The sequence below is a fragment of the Phyllobates terribilis genome, unplaced genomic scaffold (assembly GCF_046119375.1).
Source record: "Phyllobates terribilis strain yellow unplaced genomic scaffold, ASM4611937v1 Scaffold_3__8_contigs__length_932513732, whole genome shotgun sequence".
Lineage (NCBI taxonomy): Eukaryota > Metazoa > Chordata > Amphibia > Anura > Dendrobatidae > Phyllobates > Phyllobates terribilis.
Window position 1 is genome coordinate 195,568,160 of NW_027362763.1, and position 23,206 is coordinate 195,591,365.

Below are 23,206 nucleotides of genomic sequence, written 5' to 3' on the forward strand. Positions count from 1 at the left end.
TTTTAGTTTGTAGGCAGCGCTGAATTTAGAAAATAATGTTATAATCCCGCACTTGCTCGGTTCCAGTCACCTGGACAGGGTCCAACACGGCAGTCACGGCACTCCTTCCAACCACTCTGCCAAATCACAGACTAAGTGAATAGTCAAATGTGAGCATGATCAATAGAAAATAGTTTTCTCCTTTCTCCACTGCCTGCAAACTACACACTGGACTTAATTGAAAAGGTAATAATAACTAGTGGTGCGCGGACGTGCTCGGATAAGGGGTTATCCGAGCACACTCGAGTCTTAACCAAGTATCTTCGGCATGCTTGGAAAATATTTTAGACAGCCGCAACACATGCAGGGATTACCTATTTGTCCAACAATCCTTGCATGTCTCGCGGCTGTTTGACAGCCACGAAGCATGCAGCCGCGGCGATGCAACCATATTTTCCGAGCACGCCGAAGATACCCGGTTAAGATTCGAGTGTGCTCGGATAACGCCTTATCTGAGCACATTAGTGCAACACTAGTAATGGCAAGTCCTAGACTGCAAGAGCTTCACTTAGATTAGGCAACTTTGAATCCAACAATTTTTTTCCGTACAAACAGGCTACTTTGCAGATCATTTCCTTTGAGGAGCCCATGTTAAAGGGACTCTCAGCACGGAATGACTGTTCAAACTAGGTACCACCGCTCAGTGCTTCACGGCGGGGCCAGTCATTTAAATACAACTTCCCACCTGCTTGTTTTCCCTCTATCTCCAACCCCCCCTTCCTTCTTTGTTTGCAGCTCTGGCTTCATATGGCCAGAGAAGGAAGGAGATGGTGCCGAGCGGTGGTACCTAGTTTGAACAGTCATTCTGTGCTGACAGTCCCTTTAAACACCCTAGATGTTGGGGTCACTTTTGAAAACTTCACTCCTTGCTGTGTGATATTGGCTATATATTACAGTTGACACTCGATCCTAATAGCACATACAGCACTCAATGTGGATGGTACTGGCACATATCTAATAGTACCACCTTTTGCATCAATGCTGCATTTCGATGTGGGCGGAAGAAGCCCAGCCGAGTTGATGTGCAAGGTCGGATTAAAGTTGTTGTGAAGAACGAGCTTGGAGAATAAATAGACAGCACACACACGTAGTGTCCAGATTCCGCTTTAATAAAATGCAGGCGGAGGTTATGTACACCCCTGACAGAATGGGCTTCATGCCAAGAAACAAGCAACTGTTTTGTGGTTTTATTAAGTTTCTCAGGCACTTTGAATGGGGGGGGGGTTCTGTGTAAAATTGCTATGTGATAAATTTAGAGCAAAAAATTGATATTTCCCATTAATGGGGTCCTACGCATATGCATAAACAGACACCTATGCAGACACAAGCTCTATATGTCAGGTTTGGTCAAATATGGGGCTTCCCCCTGCTGTTCCCCATTCAGGGATGGAAAGACCATTGGTGCAACCTGTGCAGCCTCACAATGGCCCATGAGGTAAGGGGGCTCACGTCCAGCTCCAAAGCAGGTGGAATTGTGCATTATGATGAGCTATTGGACTGCAAGGGGCCCATACACTGTTCTTGCACAGGGGGCCCTCTTCTGTCTGTCTGCATTTGCCTAAACAACTTCAAGATACAGTTATATATTCTATATGGGCTTAAAATGCCAACTCTCAGCTTTAATTTGAGGGTATTCACATGCTCATTGGAGTAAGGGTTTGGAAATTACTACTCTTTAATATGTAGCTGCCTCTTTTTAAAGGGATCAAAGGTAATTCGACAATTATCTAAAAAGCTCTTTCATGGGCTATTACCTTTTTAATCCATCATCAATTAAACAGGTAAAAGGTCTGGAGCTGATTCCAGGTGTAGCATTTGTATTTGAAAACTGTGAACCACAACATGCGGTCAATGGAGCTCTCAATGGAAGAGAAAAAGACCATCATTAGGCTGAAAAAAATCCATCAGAGAGATAGCAGAATTGTTATGAGTAGCAAAACCAACAGTTTGGTACATTCTGCACAATAAAGAGCTTCACTGGTGAGCTTGGGAGCTCAAAAGACCTAGACATTCACAGAAGACAACAGTGGTGGATGATCACGGAATCCTTTCCATGGTGAAGAAAAACCCCTCACGACACCCACCCAAGTGAAGAACTACCATAAAGAAAAGACTTCATGAGAGCAAATACAGAGGATTCACCACACGTTGCAAACCATTAATCAGCCAAAGGCCACTGCCCTCTATCAGTATTTGGTCAGTATTCGGTCTGTATTTTTTCTCAGGAGTGGAAGCCAAAACCAGGTGAGAAACAATCAGAGAAAAGTTGTAATAGAAACAAGTCACCAATTCTGCATTTACACCCACTCCTGGTTTTGACTCCCACTGCTGAGAAAAAATACTGACCGACTACTGATAGTGGGGCCGTGGCCTTACAAATAGAAAGCCCAGATTAGACTTTGCCAAAAAAACATCTAAAGCAGCCAACCCAGTTCTGGAAAAGCATTATTTGGACAGATGAAACTAAGGGTGCTTTCATATAGAGTTTAGTACACGCTTGGTGGCTCCATTGGGGCATACATCTGAACCCCCCAGCAAAATGGGATTCGGACTTTTGCGCCGACAGGGTCATAGGATATAATGATGCTGGCAGAACCAACGTGCGCTCTGCTGTGCATCATTTTCCAGCATGTAAGCCTACTTGAGGTGGACACCCCAAACGTAGTAAACTGATTCTGGGTGTCCGTCTCCAATAGGTGTACACGCTTGAAAATGATGCATGGCAGAGAGCAAGTTCACTCTGCCGGCACAAACAATCCCGTTTTGCGGTGGTCTTTGGATGTATGCCCCAACAGGGCCACCGAGTGTGTTCTAGACACAATGTAAAAGGACCCGAAGATCAACCAGAATGACGAGAAGAAGAAAGTATAGCATGGCTTCCAATGGCACATGGCCACAACTGTTTATTGATGATGTGACTGAAGACGGAAGCAGCCGGATGATTTCTGAAGCGTACAGAGTGATACTTTCTGCTCAGATTCAACCAAATGCTGCAAGGTTGATTGAACGGCGCTTCAGTGGAATTTTCTGCAGTGGCCGAGTCAATCTCCAGATCTCAACCCCATCGGGCAGCATTTCACATGGTTAAGACAAAACTTAAGGCAGAAAGACCTACAACAAGCAACAACTGAAGTCAGCTGCAGTAAAGGCGGCAAAGTGTCACAAAGGAGGAAACCCAGCGTTTGGTGACGTCCATGACTTCCAGACTTCAGGCAGTCAATGCCTGCAAAGGATTCTCTACAAAGTATTAAAAGTGAACATTTTATTTATGATAAAGTTAATTTGTCCAATTACTTTTGAGCCCATGAAATAAGAAGACTTTGTAGAAATATGGCTGCAATTCCTAAATGTTTCTTAGGATATTTTTGTTCAACCCCTTTAATTAAACCAGAACGTCTCCACGTCAATTGCATCTCAGTTGTTTCATTCTAAATAAAAAATAGTGGCCTGAAGAAGACAAATCCCGAAGATTCGGTCACTGACCATATGTTTCTGGACATAAGTGCGTGTGTGTATGTATAAATATAGATATATAGATAGATATATATATAATTATGTAATTTATATCTCAGGTGACTTCTGAGCTGAATTTTTTTTAAGCTGTAGAAACTATTTGCACGACTGTCAGTGTGAGTGGAGGTGAAGATAGAAGAGGAAGGCACAGCGGTAGACCTAGAAGCTTCTGAATTAAAATGCAAAATCTGTGATAGCGCTCTGCACCTACCATAATACTAACCCTCACTGAGCTGGGACGCCCAATGATCTCTAAAGCTGACATGTCACAGAAAGCTGACCTTGAGAACAAACAGTTCAATGCAGAAATTGGTCATATGGCAACTTAAATCTATCCAGAAACACATATACATTTCTTAAAATATTTTTGCCATACAAATCTTATTTGTTAGGTTCTTCAGAAGCTGCCGTCATTAGGATTCTTAGTAATCATAGTGATCTAGTAAACTGTGTGCCACAAACAGAGAGTTTGCATGCAGAGTGTCACACTTTCTGCAAGTGACGATCTCACACTTGGAGCACATCGTCTTGGACCGTCCTGGCTGGCGGCAGCAAGTTTCTTCATGGGAGACCTTTGGTTCTTTGGGTCCAGCTCTTCTCATTGGCTTCTTATTGTCTTCTGGTGCTCGTTTCTTCACTCTGAAAGAAAGGTTGGTTGTAATTTTCTTATATCTTTACTCACAGTCACAGCATGAAATCCTTTTCAGAGCATCTTTTATTATGACTGTAATATAACCCACTTGTCCTTCAAAAAATCCTCAAAGCATTATTTTTCACCTGCCAGAAAGATAAAAGGTTAATAGGGATTATGGCCCCGATTCATCAAGACTGGCATTCTGTAAACTGCACTGGAGTAAGATGCAGCAGATTCATTACCAGACATGCACTTCCTAATGAATTTAGTGCATCTTTTCATTTCTGACAGGGACTGGAGTACAGTAGTGTTCAAAATAATAGCAGTCCAATATGACTAACCAGATTAATCGCTGTCTTTGGTATATACCATATGTCAAACCATTTACCAGTTAGTGCAGTAGATTCTAAGAAAACCAACAGACTCAGCATTCATGATCTGCATGATTTGAGTCTGTGTATCTGAATAATTAATTGTACGGGGGTGTGTTCAAAATGATAGCATTGCAGAGTTCAATTAGTGAGGTCAATCATTCTGTGAAGAAACAGGTGTGAATCAGGTGGCCCTTATGTAAGGGTGAAGCCAGCACATGTTGTACATGCATTTCTCCTTGAAAGCCTGAGAAATATGGGTCGTTCAAGACATTGTTCAGAAGAGCAGCGTATTTTGATTAAAAAGTTGATTGGAGAGGGTAAAACTTATAAAGAAGTGCAGACAATGATAGGCTGTTCAGCTAAAATGATCTCCAATGCTTTAAAATGTAAAACAAAACCAGAGAGATGTGGAAGAAAATGGAAGACTACCATTCGAATGGATCGAAGAACAGCCAGAATGGCAAAGGCTCAGCCAATGATCAGCTCCAGGATGATCAAAGACGGTCTTAAGTTACCTGTGAGTACTGTGACAGTTAGAAGATGCCAGTGTGAAGCTGTAAGGGTGTGTTGGTGCCTGCGCATGCTCTTCATCCCTTCCTGATAAAACATTAATGTTTTTATGTACAGTACTTTGGAATTATAAAAATGTGTTTTAAATATAATATAGGGAAAGAATAGGAATAATATAAGATTAATTGGAGATTAGGAAATGCAGAAGACGGCACTGCAGTGGAAGAAGTAAGGTAACTGTAATGTATAGTTATTAGGTCCAGGGACTTTCCCAGTTGGGAGGGGGAGTGAAGTTATAAATAGAAGGAGTACTTCCTGGTGTAGTCAGATAGTGTTCAGTAGTGATAGATGCAACGTGTAAGTGAGTGCTGGAGAGGAGAGAACTGAGGAGAAGCAGATTACGCCAGAAGCCTGAGAAAGTACAAGAAGCATGCTGCATATAGTATGTGGACGGCCGCCACTTTGTTCAGTGGGAAATCCCAGCAAAATCCGGGGCCCATGGCCCGAATTTGGCATGGAAGCAGATGCCTCTTTCACCTCCCTAAGGGAGCCGGCCGGGATGCTGAACCAGCAGAATAGTGGGTCAGGAAGCATGAAAGCTGTACTGAAAGGAGAAGACATTGCAGAGCCTGAAATGACAGAGAATGAAGGGAGAGCTCAGGATGAACAACAGAACATGTGCTGTACTGTATCTGCTATTGAGACTATAAAATTGTTAAGTAAAGTTGGACTGTTAAAAAAAGTCTGACGCATGTGGAATAAAGCCTGGATCTGGAATCATGGAGCCAGCAGCAGCCACAAAAATGAATGTATTGCACTACACCCATACCACACGTCAGACAGGACAATATTTACTCTTTGTGGGAAGTCAGGGTGTGGAGGAACATCAGCAGCCCCTCACCACAACTACCATATCCAGGACCCGTATAACTCATAGAAGCCTTGTGGAAACGTGAAATGGTCGTCGTCCACTCTTCTCCTGCACACCCCCTGCATACCATGTGTATGTCCGAAACTTGGATCAGAAGACTTTTATTTTTAGGATACGATAGCGAGTAACACTTTTCTTTGCCTTCATTCAGTTATTTCCCCAGACCTTAGCAGAGCACCATCAGCAATCCTTTTGTACTGACCAGACTCACATTGGAGGGACAGGAATTGTCAGAATATGGTTGCCCAGTGCAATAAAGCTTAACTTTGATACTTATTCTATTCATCAAAAAGTTTGCGAAAAAAGAAAAACCAAAACATGATGTTTCCTTCTTTTTGCTATAATCTGGTAGCGTGAATATGCTGACTGGTTTCTTTTAAAACAGAAGAAACTGAATACAAAGGAGTCCTGCACTGCAGTACCATAAATGCTATGTCATCAAACCTTATGTTGTGCTGTATCGGCTGAGCACTATCAGCAAGGTGATATTAGTGATACAACGCTCTTCTGGTTCAGTATGTTTCTGCCAAGTAGGCATTACGCTCAATGAATGCCAAAGCCAACAGCCGGATGCGTGGCTGGAACTCCATCCACCAGTGGTGCCAATGAGTGCACAATATGGTTTCATCCTAAGCTTCTCAGGTATCGCTTTGATGGAGAAATGCCAGTACCATTACATAGCTACCAGTGGGTTAAACACTTGATAATATGATGTAACATCCCAGGATTATGAGAGGACCACAGAGGAGCATGTAAGGGGCTCCAGCGTTAGCTTTACTGTGCAAGGTCTGCTCCAGGTAGAGGAGACCAGCCCACCTGCATAGAGGAGCCACCTTTAGGCTAGGGGGCAACACCGACGTGTCACACGACAGCAACTCTCAGAAAAAGTCGTGTGACAAAAATATTTGCGTGACTTGCTGTTGTGTAACTATTTTAGAGCTCTGATTTTGCAGTAAATAAAAAAGACAAGTTTCAAATATGTGACTCGCGAGACGCATGTCACGGGCGAGTGAAGCTTGCAACCAGCGACAGAAATTCCACAATATTTGGAAACATTTGCAGTATTCCCAGGTCGTAATGCAACACCATGGGAAACCGTTGCGTCCAATGTTGCAATGTGTGGCTGCGATTTCCGTGTCACGCTATACATGTTGCCGTGTAACCCTAGTCTTAGAGATGCGAGGACTGAGGCCTTTTGATTTCACAGAGCCTAGTTTGGAGCATTTTTCTGTTTCAAAGCCGTGACGTGCACTCTCTTTTCTCCTACTAAGCGTTTTTCAAAATCTGAAGCGGAAAAAAAAATGCTCAAAAGATTTAACATGTGAACAGCAAAGTGGTTTTATGAAAGAAGCTTTTAAGTGATTTTTCAGATTTTTTTTGCAAGGTTCCACCCCAAAAAATTCTCAAACTCGGTGCGTATGTATGCTAAGTGTAAGTGTATACACCTGCATCCCCTCCATCCCTGAGAAGGGAGCATCTCTACCACCAAGAGCCAGTACAGAACATGCAGAAGTTAAAGAAGCACAACTCTTTTATAAAGGGGTTATATCTATACCCCGCATCATCCAATCCTAACCCCTATACAAGCCCATATTAACAGTTATATGTACAGTGGTGGCCAAAAGTATTGGCACCCCTGCAATTCTGTCAGATAATACTCAGTTTCTTCCTGAAAATGATTGCAGTCACAAATTCTTTGGTATTATTATCTTCATTTAATTTGCTTGCAAGGAAAAAACACAAAAGAGAATGAAGCAAAAATCAAATCATTGATCATTTCACACAAAACTCCAAAAAAGGGCCGGACAAAAGTATTGGCACCCTCAGCCTAATACTTGGTTGCACAACCTTTAGCCAAAATAACTGCGAACAACCGCTTCCGGTAACCATCAATGAGTTTCTTACAATGCTCTGCTGGAATTGTAGACTATTCTTCTTTGGCAAACTGCTCCAGGTCCTTGATATTTGAAGGGTGCCTTCTCCAAACTGCCATTTTGAGATCTCTCCACAGGTGTTCTATGGGATTCAGGTCTGGACTCATTGCTGGCCACCTTAGAAGTCTCCAGTGCTTTCTCTCAAACCATTTTATAGTGCTTTTGGAAGTGTGTTTTGGGTCATTGTCCTGCTGGAAGACCCATGACCTCTGAGGGAGACCCAGCTTTCTCACACTGGGCCCTACATTATGTTGCAAAATTTGTTGGTAGTCTTCACACTTCATAACGCCATGCACACGGTCAAGCAGTCCAGTGCCAGAGGCAGAAAAGACAAAACATCAGGGAACCTCCGCCATGTTTGACTGTAGGGACCGTGTTCTTTTCTTTGAATGCCTCTTTTTTTTTCCTGTACACTCTATGTTGATGCTTTTTCCCAAAAAGCTCTACTTTTGTCTCATCTGACCAGACAACATTCTTCCAAAACGTTTTAGGCTTTCTCAGGTAAGTTTTGGCAAACTCCAGCCTGGCTTTTTTATGTCTCGGGGTAAGAAGTGGGGTCTTCCTGGGTATCCTACCATACAGTCCCTTTTCATTCAGACGACGACGGATAATACGGGTTGACACTGTTGTACCCTCGGACTGCAGGGCAGCTTGAACTTGTTTGGATGTTAATCGAGGTTCTTTATCCACCATCCGCACAATCTTGCGTTGAAATCTCTCGTCAATTTTTCTTTTCTGTCCACATCTAGGGAGGTTAGCCACAGTGCCATGGGCTTTAAACTTCTTGATCACACTGCGCACGGAAGACACAGGAACATTCAGGTCTTTGGAGATGGACTTGTAGCCTTGAGATTGCTCATGCTTCCTCACAATTTGGTTTCTCAAGTCCTCAGACAGTTCTTTGGTCTTCTTTCTTTTCTCCATGCTCAATGTGGTACACACAAGGACACAGGACAGAGGTTGAGTCAACTTTAATCCATGTTAACTGGCTGCAAGTGTGATTTAGTTATTGCCAACACCTGTTAGGTGCCACAGGTAAGTTACAGGTGCTGTTAATTACACGAATTAGAGAAGCATCACATGATTTTTCAAACAGTGCCAATAGTTTTGTCCACCCCCTTTTTTAGGTTTGGTGTGGAATTATATCCAATTTGGCTTTAGGACAATTCATTTGGTGTTTTTTTCATTGAAGACAAATTAAATGAAGATAATAAGACCAAAGAATTTGTGATTGCAATCATTTTCAGGAAGAAACTGAGTATTATCTGACAGAATTGCAGGGGTGCCAATACTTTTGGCCACCACTGTAACTTTCAGATCTGGAAATAATACTTGTGCTTCTTCAATGATCCACAGATTGCAGTAATGGAGGACACTTTCTTGCGGAGGATCCACTCCTGCTTCTTTCTGGCATTCCTGTCCAAGGATGTGTTCGCCTCCTTGTCCTTCTCTAGATGGTTCTTGTTATGATTGCTCATGTCCGGTGCAGCAAGTAAATGTAAGACGATAACCTGCATCAGAAGAAATAAGGAGGATTTATTCAGTACAAGTGCAAAGCCTCTGATCTCAGTCTAGTAAGGGTCAAAAATATATATTATTTATTTTACTCACTTATACAGCACCATTAATTCCACAGCGCTTTACAGACATTATCATCACTGTCCCCATTGGGGCTCACAGTCTACATTCCCTATCAGTATATCTTTGGAGTGTGGGAGGAAACCCACACAAACACGGGAAGAACATACAAACTCCTTACAGATGTTGTCCTTGGTGGGATTTGAACCAAGGACCCCAGCGCTGCAAGGCTGTAGTGCTAACCACTGAGCCACCGTGCTGCCCAAAATATGATATGACTGCTTCTCCGCATGGCTAATACAGCATCATGTGCGCCCTCAGTCATGGCACAACAACTCTAGTCTCTTGTACCCTCTCCTAGAAATTGTAGGAATATTACATTTTACAAGTCATCAAACGAGTCCAGTGACCGTATAAGAGCCCAAGGCTGCAAGCTGAGCCTAATTATAATAGTGACTTCTGATATCCTTTATAACGCCTTAAAATGTGTAGTTAGTGGTACATTATTCATAATAACATACACCTTACCTGCTGCAGAGCCTCTTTTCAAGTGGTAAGAAATTAAGATACTTGTCTGCTGATGTGAAACACTCATTCCTTTCAAAAAGAAGGTTTGAAGCATCTAAGATTTTGTTTGTCAGCTGAGACATTTAGGCTAAGTGACCACGATGCAGAAATGCTCCGGATTTTTCTGCATCTCCCTGGCAGAAAAAACGCATGCGGATTTGTGGCGCCCCTGAGGGTTCGGTCGCCACAGAGGTATTGCATCTCACCCAGAGGTGTGGTATCTCACTCTCAGGTAAGGAAGGAGTATGGCTCAGGACCCCAACACTACATCCACTACACCACATTTCCGGGGGACAGGGCGAGATTGCTCCTACGGGAGAGCACAGTCCCTGATCCCTGGCTGGAATGGGGAGGAACCACTTAGAGAGGGGGAACTATGTAGTGGATGGGGTGGAGGACGTAGATCCTGGGAGCACTGGAGTAGGAGTATAAGTAAGGATCCATCTTAGATCAGAGGAGAGAGTCGGTGGAGTTCAGTCAGAAGTGACAGGAGCAGGGGCTCTGCATGAGCTCTGCTCCACAGGCGGGCCAAGGCAGGAGGCCTGAGCCTGAAGGAGAAGGGAGAGAGAAGGGGAGCAGGAGAGGCTCCAGGACGAGAAGAGAAGGGACCCCAGGGGTACGGGCCGTGCAGCAAGCCACCCGTACGCCCGCCGCTGCCAGGAGGTAGGGGGGTCAGGCCGGAGAAAGGGAACCGGTCCCTTAACTAGCCAAGAGCTACAAGGCCTAACTAGGGAACCGGAGGCTGTAGCATTTCAAATACCGCAGACCATAAGTCCATACCAGTGTACTAGGAAGGTAGCCGCATAGGACCCAGGGGACGGAACACACCTCGCCCACCAAGGCCCGAGGACACCGGACAGGAGTGCTACTAGGCGTGAGGTGCAGGTAGAAGGCCAGAGAGGACACACAGAAGGGGGTCCTGATAGATACTCTGGAGATATCTGAGGGTCGTCCGAGTCCCTCACTGCGTGAGCACAGGACGCCGTGGGCTCTTACACTGGCCCTGTAACTGGAACCGCTTTAACCGTGAGTAAAGGATCTGGGACTGAATCGTTTGGCCTCTGTGATTATTCTTGCACCGCAACACCTTGCACCATCACCACCATCATCCATACACGCTGCCCTGAAGCTCCACTCTTCCTGTGGGGAGTTACATCACCTTGCTGCACATATCACCAGCTTCAGCGGACTGCTCCGCAGCGGCGGTTCCCAATAACCGCATTCCACAGGTGGCGTAGTCGGACTATACATAACAGACACACATAGACTACCCTGGTTTGACCGCCCTGGGTCACGGACCGGGTCGCCGCCACGGTGACTACAACCCCCAGCATCTACAGGCCCGGCTCCTGGTATCCCCACGGCCCAGGGGACGCGTCAGATTGTACATGCGTTTTTCCTGCCAGGGACAAGCAGAAGTGAAGCGTCTTGCACATGCGATTTCGCATGCGGGTTGTCAAGCACTTTCCAAGCGATTTCAGCATCACTTGGAAAGTGCTTGACAACTTGGTAACACTATATAAATCCATGCAACCGGCATGGATTTATATAGTGTGACCGTAAAAGAATAGTAAAAAATAAAAAATAAATATTATACTTACCTTTTGATGGCCCCCGGTGTCCTTATCCGATCCGTCCGGTGTCCTCGAGGTCTAGTGGTGGTCTAAAAGGACCCGTCATATCACTACATGACGTCTTGGCAGGTCCTTTTAGACCATCGCAAGGTGCCGGCAAGCCAGGACGGATCGCTATGGAGACCGGGGGCCATCAGAAGGTAAGTATAATGTATATTTTTTATTTTATTCTTTTTCTTTACAGGTACTATGGTACCCGGGTCTGGAGGAGAGTCTCCCCTTCTCCAAACCCGGGTACCATCCGCACATTGAACCGCATGATATCCGCATGTGCACATGTAGTGATGCGGATATTATGCGGATATTATGCGATTCAATGCAAGTCAATGGCGGCGAAAATGCAGCGATTCCACAAAATAATTGGTAGTTCTGCGGATTTTTCCGCAATGATAATCCGCAGCGGAAATTTCCGCAGCATTATGCGGATTATCATTGGGGAACATGGCAGACCTTCTACCAAGCGTTTTTTAAGCGTTTCTGCAGCGGAATTGCCGCTGGGAAACGCTTAAAAACGCATAGTGGGCACACAGCCTTAACCATATAATATTTACTTCAGCTGCTGAGGAGCCTCTTCTTAAAGGAAATATGTCATTAAGTTTGGCTATGTTATCTGGGAGCAGCATGATGTAGAGACTGAGACCCTGATTCCAGTGATGTGTCACTTGCTTGTCTGCATGCTGTCATTTTAACAAACAATCACAGTTTTCTCTGCTGCAGATCTACCAGTTTTCTGAATACTGAGCTCTGTGTAACTCCGCTCACACCACTGATTGGCAGCGTTCTGTGTACACTGTGCATAGGCAGTAAGTTGCCAGTCAGTGGTGGGGGCGGGGTTACACATATAAGTGGACAAGGAGACACGAGAGACCTAGTCCTGTAGTGATAATCTCTTGCTGATAAAACTCTGGTTTTATACACACATGTGGAATCAGGGTCTCAGCCCCTACATCATGCTGCTCTCAGATTGCATAGCAGAAACCTGCTGTCAAATTCCCTTTAAGGGCAAACTAATTTCCAACTATGCAAATTTTTTTGCAGAAATTTCTGCAGTTGAATACAAGTTAGGCTAAGTTCCCATGAAGAGTATTTGGTGTGTTTTTGATGTTGAAGATATTCTGCACGTATTAACTAACTTAACCCTAAACAGAACTTATCAGCACGATTTTGTAATGTAAAGTAAAGACATGGCTGTAATGGCGCTGTAATACTGATTATATTGATACTGTTAGTGGAGAAATCCTCTTTGATCTTTTTTAGGCTGTGTGCCCACGATGCGTTTTTAATGCGTTTCCGCAGCGTTTTTGCAGCTGCGGAAATGCATTAAAAACGTATGGTAGAAGGGCAGCAATGTTCCCCAATGATAATCCGCATGTGCTGTGCACATGCTGCGGAAATTTCCGCTGCGGATTATCATTGCGGAAAAAAAAGCAACACTACCAATTATTTTGCGGAAGCGCTGCGTCTTCGCCGCCATTGACTTGCATTAGATCGCATGGATTACGTATCACTGTATATATAGATGCGTAATCTAAGCGTTCTAATGTGCGGATGGTACCCGGGTGTAGATGAGAGGAGAGTCTCATCCACACCCAGGCACCATTAAAAAATCTGTAAAAAAAGAATAAAATAAAAAATAAATGTATATTTACCTTCTGTCGGCCCGCGCTGCGCTCCTACTTGCTTCCCGGCACTTTGCAGTGAATTGAAGGACCTGCGCTGACGTCAGAGTCATGTGACGGGTCGCGAGACGCTGACGTCGGCAGGTCTTTTCAATTCACTGTTGCCGGCAAGGGAGAACGGAGTGAGCGGGACACCGGGGGCCATCGGAGGGTAAGTATACATTTATTTTTTTATTTTTACCACTCTCTCGGGTCACACTATATAAATCCATGCTGTTTGCCTGCCTGCCTTCAGTCTGTGATTTCCCAGCCCCCCCGCCTGCCTCCGGTCTGTGATTCCCTGGCCCCTCCGCCTGCCTCCGGTCTGTGATTCCCCAGCCCCTCCGCCTGCCTCTGGTCTGTGATTCTCTGGCCCCTCTGCCTGCCTCTCTGGTCTGTGATTCCCTGGCCCCTCCATCTGCCTCCGGTCTGTGATTCCCCGACCCCTCCGCCTGCCTCCGGTCTGTGATTCCCCGGCCCCTCCACCTGTCTCCGGTCTGTGATTCCCCGGCTCCTCCGGCCTGTGATTTCCCGGCCCCTTATCCTGTCTCCGGCCTGTGATTCCCTGGCCCCTCCACCAGCCTCCAGTCTGGGATTCCCCGGCCCCTCCGCCTGCATCCAGTCTGGGATTCCACGGCCCTTCCGCCTTCCTCCGGTCTGGGATTCCCCGACCCCTCCACCTGCCTCCGGCCTGTGATTCCCCGGCGCCTGCGCCTGCCTCCAGTCTGGGATTCCCCGGCCCTTCATCCTGCCTCCGGTCTGGGATTCCACGACCCCTCCACCTGCCTCCGGTCTGGGATTGCCCAACCCCTCCACCTGCCTCTGGCCTGTGATTCCCCAGCCCCTGTGCCTGCATCCAGTCTGGGATTCCCTGGCCCCTCCTCCTGCCTCCGGTCTGGGATTTTCCAGCCCCTCCGCCTGCCTCCGGTCTGGGATTCCCCAGCTCCTCCGGCCTGTGATTCCCTGGACCCTCCATCTGCCTCCTGTCTGTGATTCCCCGGCCCCTCTGCCTGCCTCCGGTATGTAATTCCCCGGCCCCTCCGCCGGCCTCCGGTCTGGGATTCCCGGGCCCCTCTGCCTGCCTCCGGTCTGGGATTCCCCGGCCCCTCTGCCTGCCTCCGGTCTGGGATTCCCCGGCCCCTCCGCCTGCCTCCGGGTCTGTGATTTCCTGGCCCCTGCTCCTGCCTGCGGCCTGTGATTCTCTGGCCCCTCTGCCTGCCTCCGGTCTGGGATTCCCCGGCCCCTCCTCCTGCCTCCGGTCTGGGATTCCCCGGCCCTACACCTGCCTCCGGTCTGGGATTGCCCAACCCCTCCACCTGCCTGCGGCCTGTGATTCTCTGGCCCCTCTGCCTGCCTCCGGTCTGGGATTCCCTGGCCCCTCCTCCTGCCTCCGGTCTGGGATTCCCCGGCCCCTCCACCTGCCTTCGGTCTGTCAAATCCCACAGACCCGAGGTAGGCGGAGGGGCCGGGGAATCACAGACACGAGGCAGACAGAGGGGCCGGCGAATCACAGTTTGTAGCAGAAAACTCAAGGTACAGCAGTCCGGCCCCTTTGCACCCAAATACAATTAGCAGAAAACTACAGATGGTCATCAAAAGTATCAATAGAATCAGTATTACAGCGCCATTACAGCAGTCTTTACTTTACATTACAAAATCGTGCTGACAGGTTCTCTACATTTTTTCATTGCATTTTTGATTAAGTTTTTACATGCAAGTCATGTGCGGATTACTTTCATTTTTTATTAAGCTTCCAAAAACATGCTAAAACACTAAAAACGCATATGATTTTTTTATCTGCAGACTTTCCTCATCTCACTCAAGTATATGGGGAAAATCCCCCCAAAAAACAAATATTTACCACAAGAAAAATTCACATGTTGCAGATTTCAAAAACGAACTGCAGATTAGTATACGCTGTGAAAAAAAACGCACAGTGGGCACGAGATTTCTGTAAATCCTGTTCAAGCTGCTGGAACTGGATGATGCTGCATTTTTTTGCACAATAAAAATAATCAGCTTCTAAAACTCACCAATATACTCAACGTGGGAACTTAGCCATATATTTATCTGAATGGGGTTGTTTCAGATAAATGGGGCAGCTGCAGAAATTTACTTATGAAAATTCCCAGCAAAACTGCAATGTGTGAACACATCCTACAGAAAGCAGGAGCATTAAATCTCAATCAGTGATTGGTACAAGCAATGGAACTTCTTCCAGAAGTGATCTGTAAGGGTGTGATGACTCGTGAGTTATTTTCAGGGGGGTTTTTTAGTAGAAACTTTACAACTCTCCGAAATTCCTGTTTGAAATCATGTTTATGAATTTCTTTTCCAAAAACTCCTAAAAAAAAGTCAGTGTGAACTTAACCTAAAAGAAAGCTTCTGCAAAAAGTACTCCTATAGGAAGATATAGGTAAAGTCCATTTTGCACCACTGACCTCTTTACAATCATCAGGTTCTGACGTCAGAATGTGACGTTTATATGAATATTATTATTTTCAGATGTGAGTTGAACATTTTCTTTGATGCGCATTATAGTCCAATAATCCACCACTCCATGCTAGTATAAAGTTTACCCCTATTAGGTTCCTCTATTACCTAAATAAATGAACAATGACCAAATAATCGTCCTACCTTATAATAATTTAGCCCAACTGCCTCCTTCTATCAGAGTCTTCTGTCCTTGGTCCTGTAGTTCTATTTCATTACAAAATGGTGTCCTGGCCCTTTTCTGACCAAATAAAAAACTCATAAAAATGCCCCAAATCAGGTTCTTCCAACCCTTTGTAAGGCTCCATTATTAATCTAGTTTTTCTATATCCCTTATTAGTTGGATCACATTGCCGTTTCCAAAAGTTATTTTCTATTCCAAACTCTAAAATTAACTGTAATCTGTCCATAAGGTCATCAGTTCAAGGAAACACAACTAAACTCCCTCACTGACCACTGAAGTCATTACATGAAATAATTGGCCATTTGTCAGTAAGTGTCATGTCAAATATGGTCAGGTGGTCAGCAATTTACAAGTCACAGAAGTACAAACCTTCCTTGTGGTTGCCCTGCTCAGCCTCCTCGTCTGGATGGACACAGTGGTCAGATGTGACTGGCAGCAGGTTCTCCAGAAGTGTCCAGGGAGCTCCAGCACAGCCTCCTGCCCCCCTCACTGATCAGTCTTCATTTCCTTATTTTCATGTTCTAGTTCAGATATAATTGCCCATTCAGTCTTTATAACTGAATTACCGGCCTCAGTAGGAATGTGTAATTTACTAATTGTATTTTGGCCAGGATGGATTCTCCTCCGGCCCAGGCTTCTGCTACTTGTTGCCCCCACATTATGCTGCCTACAGTGTAATGGCTTAATGTCATTTTCAGCTGTGTTTTGTTTTGTCAGATGGCATTGCCATAGACAACACAGGTCATTAGCTCCTGTTATTAGGACATGGAACAGTGAGGGCTCCTGTGGGTACCTGCTCAGTGGCCCACCAGTAACAGTAGTGCCTGAACTTTGCTTTATGCCCCTGAGCTAGTGCATGTCATGACTCCACCATTCACAGCTTCTCACACCTGCATCTATGAGCTGGGGAGCCCCCATGTATTCTCCCACCTCCTCTTACACAGAGACACTCCCAGGGCTGGGTGCTGCCTGCTCCATCACACAGACAGATCCCTGTGAGCTGAGAAGAACACAGATCTGTGGACACTCCAGAAGACAATGTGAGTAGTAGACATGGTAGCTGTCCATGCACTCAGTGCTGATCCCCTTGTATTGTAAGGATGTGCCCTGATACTATGTGCTGTGCAGGCATCCAGTATGTATTGTCTATGCACTGAGTATTCATCATCTTCACATCTGATCAGACCCTTGTTCTTGCATACATATATTTATATATATGTACATATAAATATATATAATGCATATGATCGCTGCTGAGGCCAGCTCCATAACTAACTCAATGGACCTCAGCACTTTTGCACCCTGACTTCCAGTACCAATATTCTTATCACTCTTTCCATGAGCTGATTGCATCCTTCTCTCACTCATATGGCCGGAGATCTGAACCCCTGGATTTATTTTCAGCTCCTCGGTATTGACACGTCTGTTATTGATAATACACTTGATAATGCTATGTTTATTGTCTTGTAACATTTATAGCTGTAGTGATGGTATATAGTGATTTACAATGCATATTACTATTCTTATTTCTCAGCTATGATAATGAACACTAGAACACTCATCATTCAGTTCTTCTGATTGCCCATGATGAGGGTGGTAGCCTTTTATCATGGATATTTATACTATGGAAACACTATCAATACAATTCAGACTACTCTAACTTCACTGCACTGCTGTCGTTCCTCATGTATCCAGAGCTGGTATACTAATAGCACTTGTTAGTGACACTAATTGTATTATTTATTTTATATCATCACAGTTTTCACATCCAAGGCTGGCGGATTAATCTCCCCACTCTCATCATATGTCTCCAGTGTATACAGTTATCACTCAACACTAAGAGATTTGCAGCAGATACATAAAGAGGGCCGGTCACCAAGACAAAAGTGGCTAACTTGCTCTTATTTTTTACCCATTGCTCCTCTGAGTATTCTGTTGTTTTTTTTAATGTCACCATAAGGTTCCAGAGATGTAGGACTTTTTATTTAGTGCTAATTTACATCGTCTTTGCCCATATAAGAAGATAATGCAGAGCAGCCTAAAGACTCGCCCCAGAGAACCTCCCACTTGTTAAAGACTATAAAAATCAGAACTAAAAAACAAGGTTGATATCTTTAGAACTGTATGGCGGAATAAAAAAAATGGATACTTAGGGGAGCAGTGGGAATAAAATAAGAGTAAAACAGGCTACTATTTACATGGAAACAGGTCCTCTTTAAAGAGTAACCAAATTTCATTTTTTTATTTTAATAATATATATGTATTGATTAAAATGTACTTTGCTCTTGGGTAAAATGCCTTTAAATGAACAAACCATGCTGTCCTTTAAATTATCCCTCTTATTTGGCAGGTTGCGGGGGTGGCAACTGGATCAAGATTTAAAAAAAACAGTATGGGGAAGAGGCTGCAGGGGGGCTCAACAATGAAAAGGGGCAGTGTGCGGGGTTCAGTATGGAGAAGGACTAGTGTGGTGGGCTCAGTATGGAGTAGGGGTTGCTCAAGATTCTCAGTAAGGAGAAGCAGTTGCTTCAGGAGGCTCAGTATGGAGAAATAGAGATGCCCAGTTTGGAAAAGGGGCAGCATGGGGGACTCAGTTTGGAGAATGGAAAGCATGGGGATCAGTATGGAAAATTTGTCAGAACGGGGGGCTTAGTATGAAGAAGAGGTAGCATGGGGGCTCAGTATAGAGCAGGGTAAGCATGGAGGTTTCAGTATGGAGAAGGGACAATGTGGCGGTCCAGTATAGAGAAGGGCAATGTGGAGAAGAGGAGCATGGCGGGCTCATTATGTACAGGGGGCAGTGTGGGGGGTTCAGTATAGAGAAGTGTTTGCATGGGGGGCTCAGTATGGAGATGGGCAGCGTGTCAGGCCCAATATGGAGAAGGAGCAGCATGAGTGGCAAGCATAGGGTCTCAGTATGGAGATGGGGCAGCATGGGGTGCTCAGTATGGAGAAGGAGCAGCATGGTGGGGCTCAGTATTTAAAAGGGGTATGGTATAGGGCTCAGTATGTAGAAGAGAAAGCATGGGGGGTTCAGTTTGAGGAAGGGAAAGCTTGGGGGTCAGTATAGAGTAGGGGAAGCATGGGAGGCTCAGTATGGAGTGGGGCAGAAAGGGGGCATAGCATGGAGAAGATCAGCATGTGGGGCTCAATATGGAGAAAAGGCATAGTGTCGAAGATGTACCATAAAAGGGACTGTGTGTCTTTGTGGGTGGGAGTGGCATAATGTTTTGTGTAGAGAGCACAGTGAGGGGAAATTATTTATTCAGGGGCATACCAAGGAGTTTATTTAGGTCACAGCATGGGTTGTTATTTTGTATTCAAGTGGCACTATAATGACACTTATTTTTAAGGGCACTGAGTCGAGATGTGCTGAAGAAGATGAGAGAAGAGGGACGTCTGCAAGGACAAGCTGTGGCTGTGAAAAGTCATCCTGGCGTTAAGACCAGGACCTATAAGGTTTGTAGATCTAAAGATGCATTTAAATTGTACAATTGCAGATTTAAATAACCGTCAATCTGCTATATGAAGCTGATCATCCGTCTTTTGATAGCATGTTTAGATAGGCTGTGTCCGCACTTTCATGTGCAGAGAACGATTGTTATCATGATCGTACTGTGTGTATAGAATAGCATTGTCCTCGGCAGCACATGTGTACACAGGACAATGTGTTGCCAAGAATGGTGATTTTTTTTAAAGGAGTCTTTCACACCAAAAATGCCAGTTAAACTGCATAAATATTTATATAGGGAATGTAGCCCCTATAAAAATCATACCAGGCATATACAATTTAGTTTAAAATTTGCTGAAAAATATATTTTAATATGCAAATGAGTCCACTTCAGTCCACCCTTGTTTTGGACTATGCCTTAGTGCACCATTCTGCATATTAAACTCAGTCCCTTGTCTTGATTGACAGAGTTTGCATGGTGTAGTGCAGCGGTGTTCACACTGTGCGGTAAGGAGGCAGTGACCCAGTGAAGTTCAACTTAAATGTCATTATTTTCCAAAAACTCACAAAGTAAAGGTAAACGGTATCCCCCGGATCGCAGCTGTGTCGTAACACAGTCAGTCTCCAAACCCGTTACCGTGGGCGACTGTATCGCCATATCACGCTGAGGTGCGCCAGGAGTTTTGTTTTTCTTGGCTCTGTGTTTGCTTCACTCAGGCCTGTGTTGCAGAGTCACCTGCTCTGCAGCTTGCAGACAAACCACTGACTTACCCAAACCTTTGCTGCAGGTTTTTAAATGAAAACTGTGGACATGAGCCACATGCAAGACCCGGGCTGGAGGGAGTGAACCGCCCCACTGCCATCCTGTATTTCACCCCGAAAATAAAAGCCCATGCCGGGCTTTCTTGAATCCAACTTGGTCAGAATAGCTTGACCAAGTCAAAGATTACTTTTATTTTGCACTGCAACCACAGCTGTGTCTGTGATTGCAATGCACTCCAGCGGGTTCAATAGTTCTCTATGTGCATCCTAGGGGATGCATACCGACCCTCGCATATGATCCCCCTCACTGCCTCACAATGGTAAGAGCGAACATTTTCTAAAATCAATTTGCGTTCCTGCACTTACGCACCGACACTGTAGGAGCACACTGGCGTGCTTCATGTGTCAGTGCGGTCATGCACACCAGGTGGCAAGCGTGTTCTAACACCTGGTTCCTGACTGTCTTTAGCCATCCCTTGAACAGCTCCAGTAGGAGGGGTATTGAAGCGAGCAGACAGCATGCGCACGTCACTACACCGTCTGCTCACTGAAGCCAATGGCTAGCTACACTTTCGGGTGCATTGAGCGGTGGCCATAGACAGGCAGGATACAGGCATCAAAACGTACCTGCAGGCACATTCTAAGAAGTCTTTTGATTAATCAATGGGGGTCTCAGGTCCCAGAGTTACACCAATCTTAGAATTAATGGACTAAAACATAAGATAGCTCCCAAAAGTTTTTTACTTTTTAAATGTTTAATAATGCTACTGCCTTTAATAAGTACTGTGGACTGCAGTTTGAAGATAGTGGGTAATAACAACTCCCATCATCTCCTAACAATTGTTAAGGACATACTGGGTGTTGCAGTTTAAATCAATACAATTGTATATGTCAGGTGCTGACTTGACACTTTAATTAATCACTATACTATGCTTGGTGTTGTATTCATATACTGATGATCGTTCTGATGATGGTTCTAGTGCTTTAGCCATGTACTGATTGTGATCCTGGTGATGTATTCACATACTGATAGTGGTTCTGGTGATGTAGTCATGTAGTGAATGATGGTGATTCTGGTGATGTAGTCATGTACTGATTGATGGTGGTTCAGGTGATGAAGTCATGTAATGACAGTGGTTCTGGTGATGTCATCATCATTTTGCCAGCTGATGACTTTCCCATATATAGGACTGTTCACTCTATCAAGCGCTCCTGTGTTTTCTATGATAGAGCCGTTGCCAGGCATCTCTAGCAGTGGCTTATTACTTAGAGCAGAGAAGGTCTGCAGTCTGAAATCATACCCTTATCTCTTCAAACAACCATCTGTCAGAGGCACCCATACAGAAAAGGCTACCGGCTGAGCCTTTCGGCTGGTTCAGCCAACTTCAGTCTGTGCATGGAGGTCTTAACTACTATCTAAAGGGGATGAGCACACAATGTCTTTCAGATGTTTGTGAGCCCCAAGAATTTTTCAGGACATGCAGGCGTCTTCTTTTGCTTTTTTTGTCGTCTTTACAAATATCTTTTTTTAGTGAAACTGTATTTATTAAACTAGTGAAGTAGTGGGCAGCTTTCAAGCAGAAGCTGCCAGAAGAATGGTCAGATTGCTTCTTTTATCTGGTTTGTGTCTCTGAGAACCTGAAGCAGTTAAGAGAAGCTCAGAAGACTGAACATATGAACAGTAAGTAATTTTTACATTGCAGTGCATGTGGTCATTCTTTTTAGCATTTATTTAGCGCTTTTTCTTACAGAGAAAAACCAAAAACAAGCAAAATACCCAAATAACTGGAAGTAAATGGATAAATCGCACAGTGCAAAAATAATTATAAATATTTGGGTATTTAGTTAACATAATTTTGATCAAAATAATGTAAAAGCCATCCCACCACGTCACGGTAAACCTTATGGGACAGTCCTAACTCTAATATTAAAACCTTACCATTTGTCAAGTGACATACATATGGATAAGGACAGAGAGACTGAACCCGTAGTAGAGGCATAGACCTAAGAGGCAGAATGAACCTTTCAGCTCAGACAAAGGGCGGCCACACCCTTAAATGCACTAAAGCACACTAAACTGCAAAGAAAAAACCTGGGAGTCTGAACTGAAAAGTAAATTGATGTGCATGCAAAATGTAAATGGATGTTCACACAAGGCCACTAGACAGAGAAAAACCAAAAACAAGCAAAATACCCAAATAACTGGAAGTACATGGATAAATCGCACAGTGCAAAAATAATTTCTCTGTCTAGTGGCCTTGTGTGAACATGCATTTACATTTTGCATGCACATCAATTTACATTTCAGTTCAGACTCCCAGGTTTTTGCTTTTTCATACAGGTTACGAAGTGGATCCACCTGAAAAAGATGTATGCATATTACCCTTACCTGTTTTACCAGTAGGGGATTTGGCCACTAAAAGTACCTAGAGCAACATGAAGGCCAAGTACGGTTCTGATCGTAAATATGTTGTACTTCATGCCAAGAGCTGTGCCCCTTTTTTTCATTTTAAGCTTTATCATGGTGTAAGAAATGATGTAAAACATTTTATCAATTTGTGGAAATATGAGCAGAAAATGGAACAAACGCAATATAAATGGCTCCAATTATGTTACTCATTTCTATGTACATAAATTCAGGTGTAAAAAATCACCATATATCATGTCAATATATCATGTCTTGTAGCTGTACAATGTATGTTGGCACAAAGGATTGAGATTTGGTATGCCCCTACTTACTGTTCTTAAATGTGTGATAATATTTTCTCTCCTTAATTGCAAGTTAATTAAAATTTCACACTGAGCTCCTCTCAAGGCTGACAAATCAGGGTATTTTTAGTGCTTTTATAACAACTCATTTTAAATGTGTGAATGTAACAAGGGGGAGATTGGAACATTCCCAGGACCTGGCGTTAGGTTCTCTGTAACACAGGTACTGTGTGAT

General features: G+C 44.5%; 1 protein-coding gene and 1 long non-coding RNA gene across 3 annotated transcripts in view; one reads left to right on the top strand and one right to left on the bottom strand.

Annotated features, from left to right (window-relative positions):
- Positions 1-1,226: 1,226 nt before the first annotated feature.
- Positions 1,227-16,551, bottom strand: LOC141258013 (uncharacterized). Its single transcript, XR_012318164.1, has 3 exons — positions 16,419-16,551; positions 9,268-9,446; positions 1,227-4,191 (listed from the first exon to the last, which is right to left on the bottom strand). It is a non-coding gene; the product is annotated as an uncharacterized lncRNA (long non-coding RNA).
- A 264-nt stretch (positions 16,552-16,815) lies between these two features.
- LOC141258014 (vesicle-associated membrane protein 1-like) overlaps positions 16,816-23,206 on the top strand; it is a 63,502-nt gene continuing 57,111 nt past the window's right edge. The window contains exon 1 of one of the 2 annotated variants that reach the window (XM_073673006.1): positions 16,816-17,089. In XM_073673006.1, coding sequence (XP_073529107.1) covers positions 17,088-17,089 — 2 coding nt within the window. In that variant the 5' untranslated portion in view covers positions 16,816-17,087. Of the gene's footprint in view, positions 17,090-19,405; positions 19,509-23,206 lie in introns of those variants that run through there. The other variant, XM_073673008.1, reaches the window with a different exon arrangement.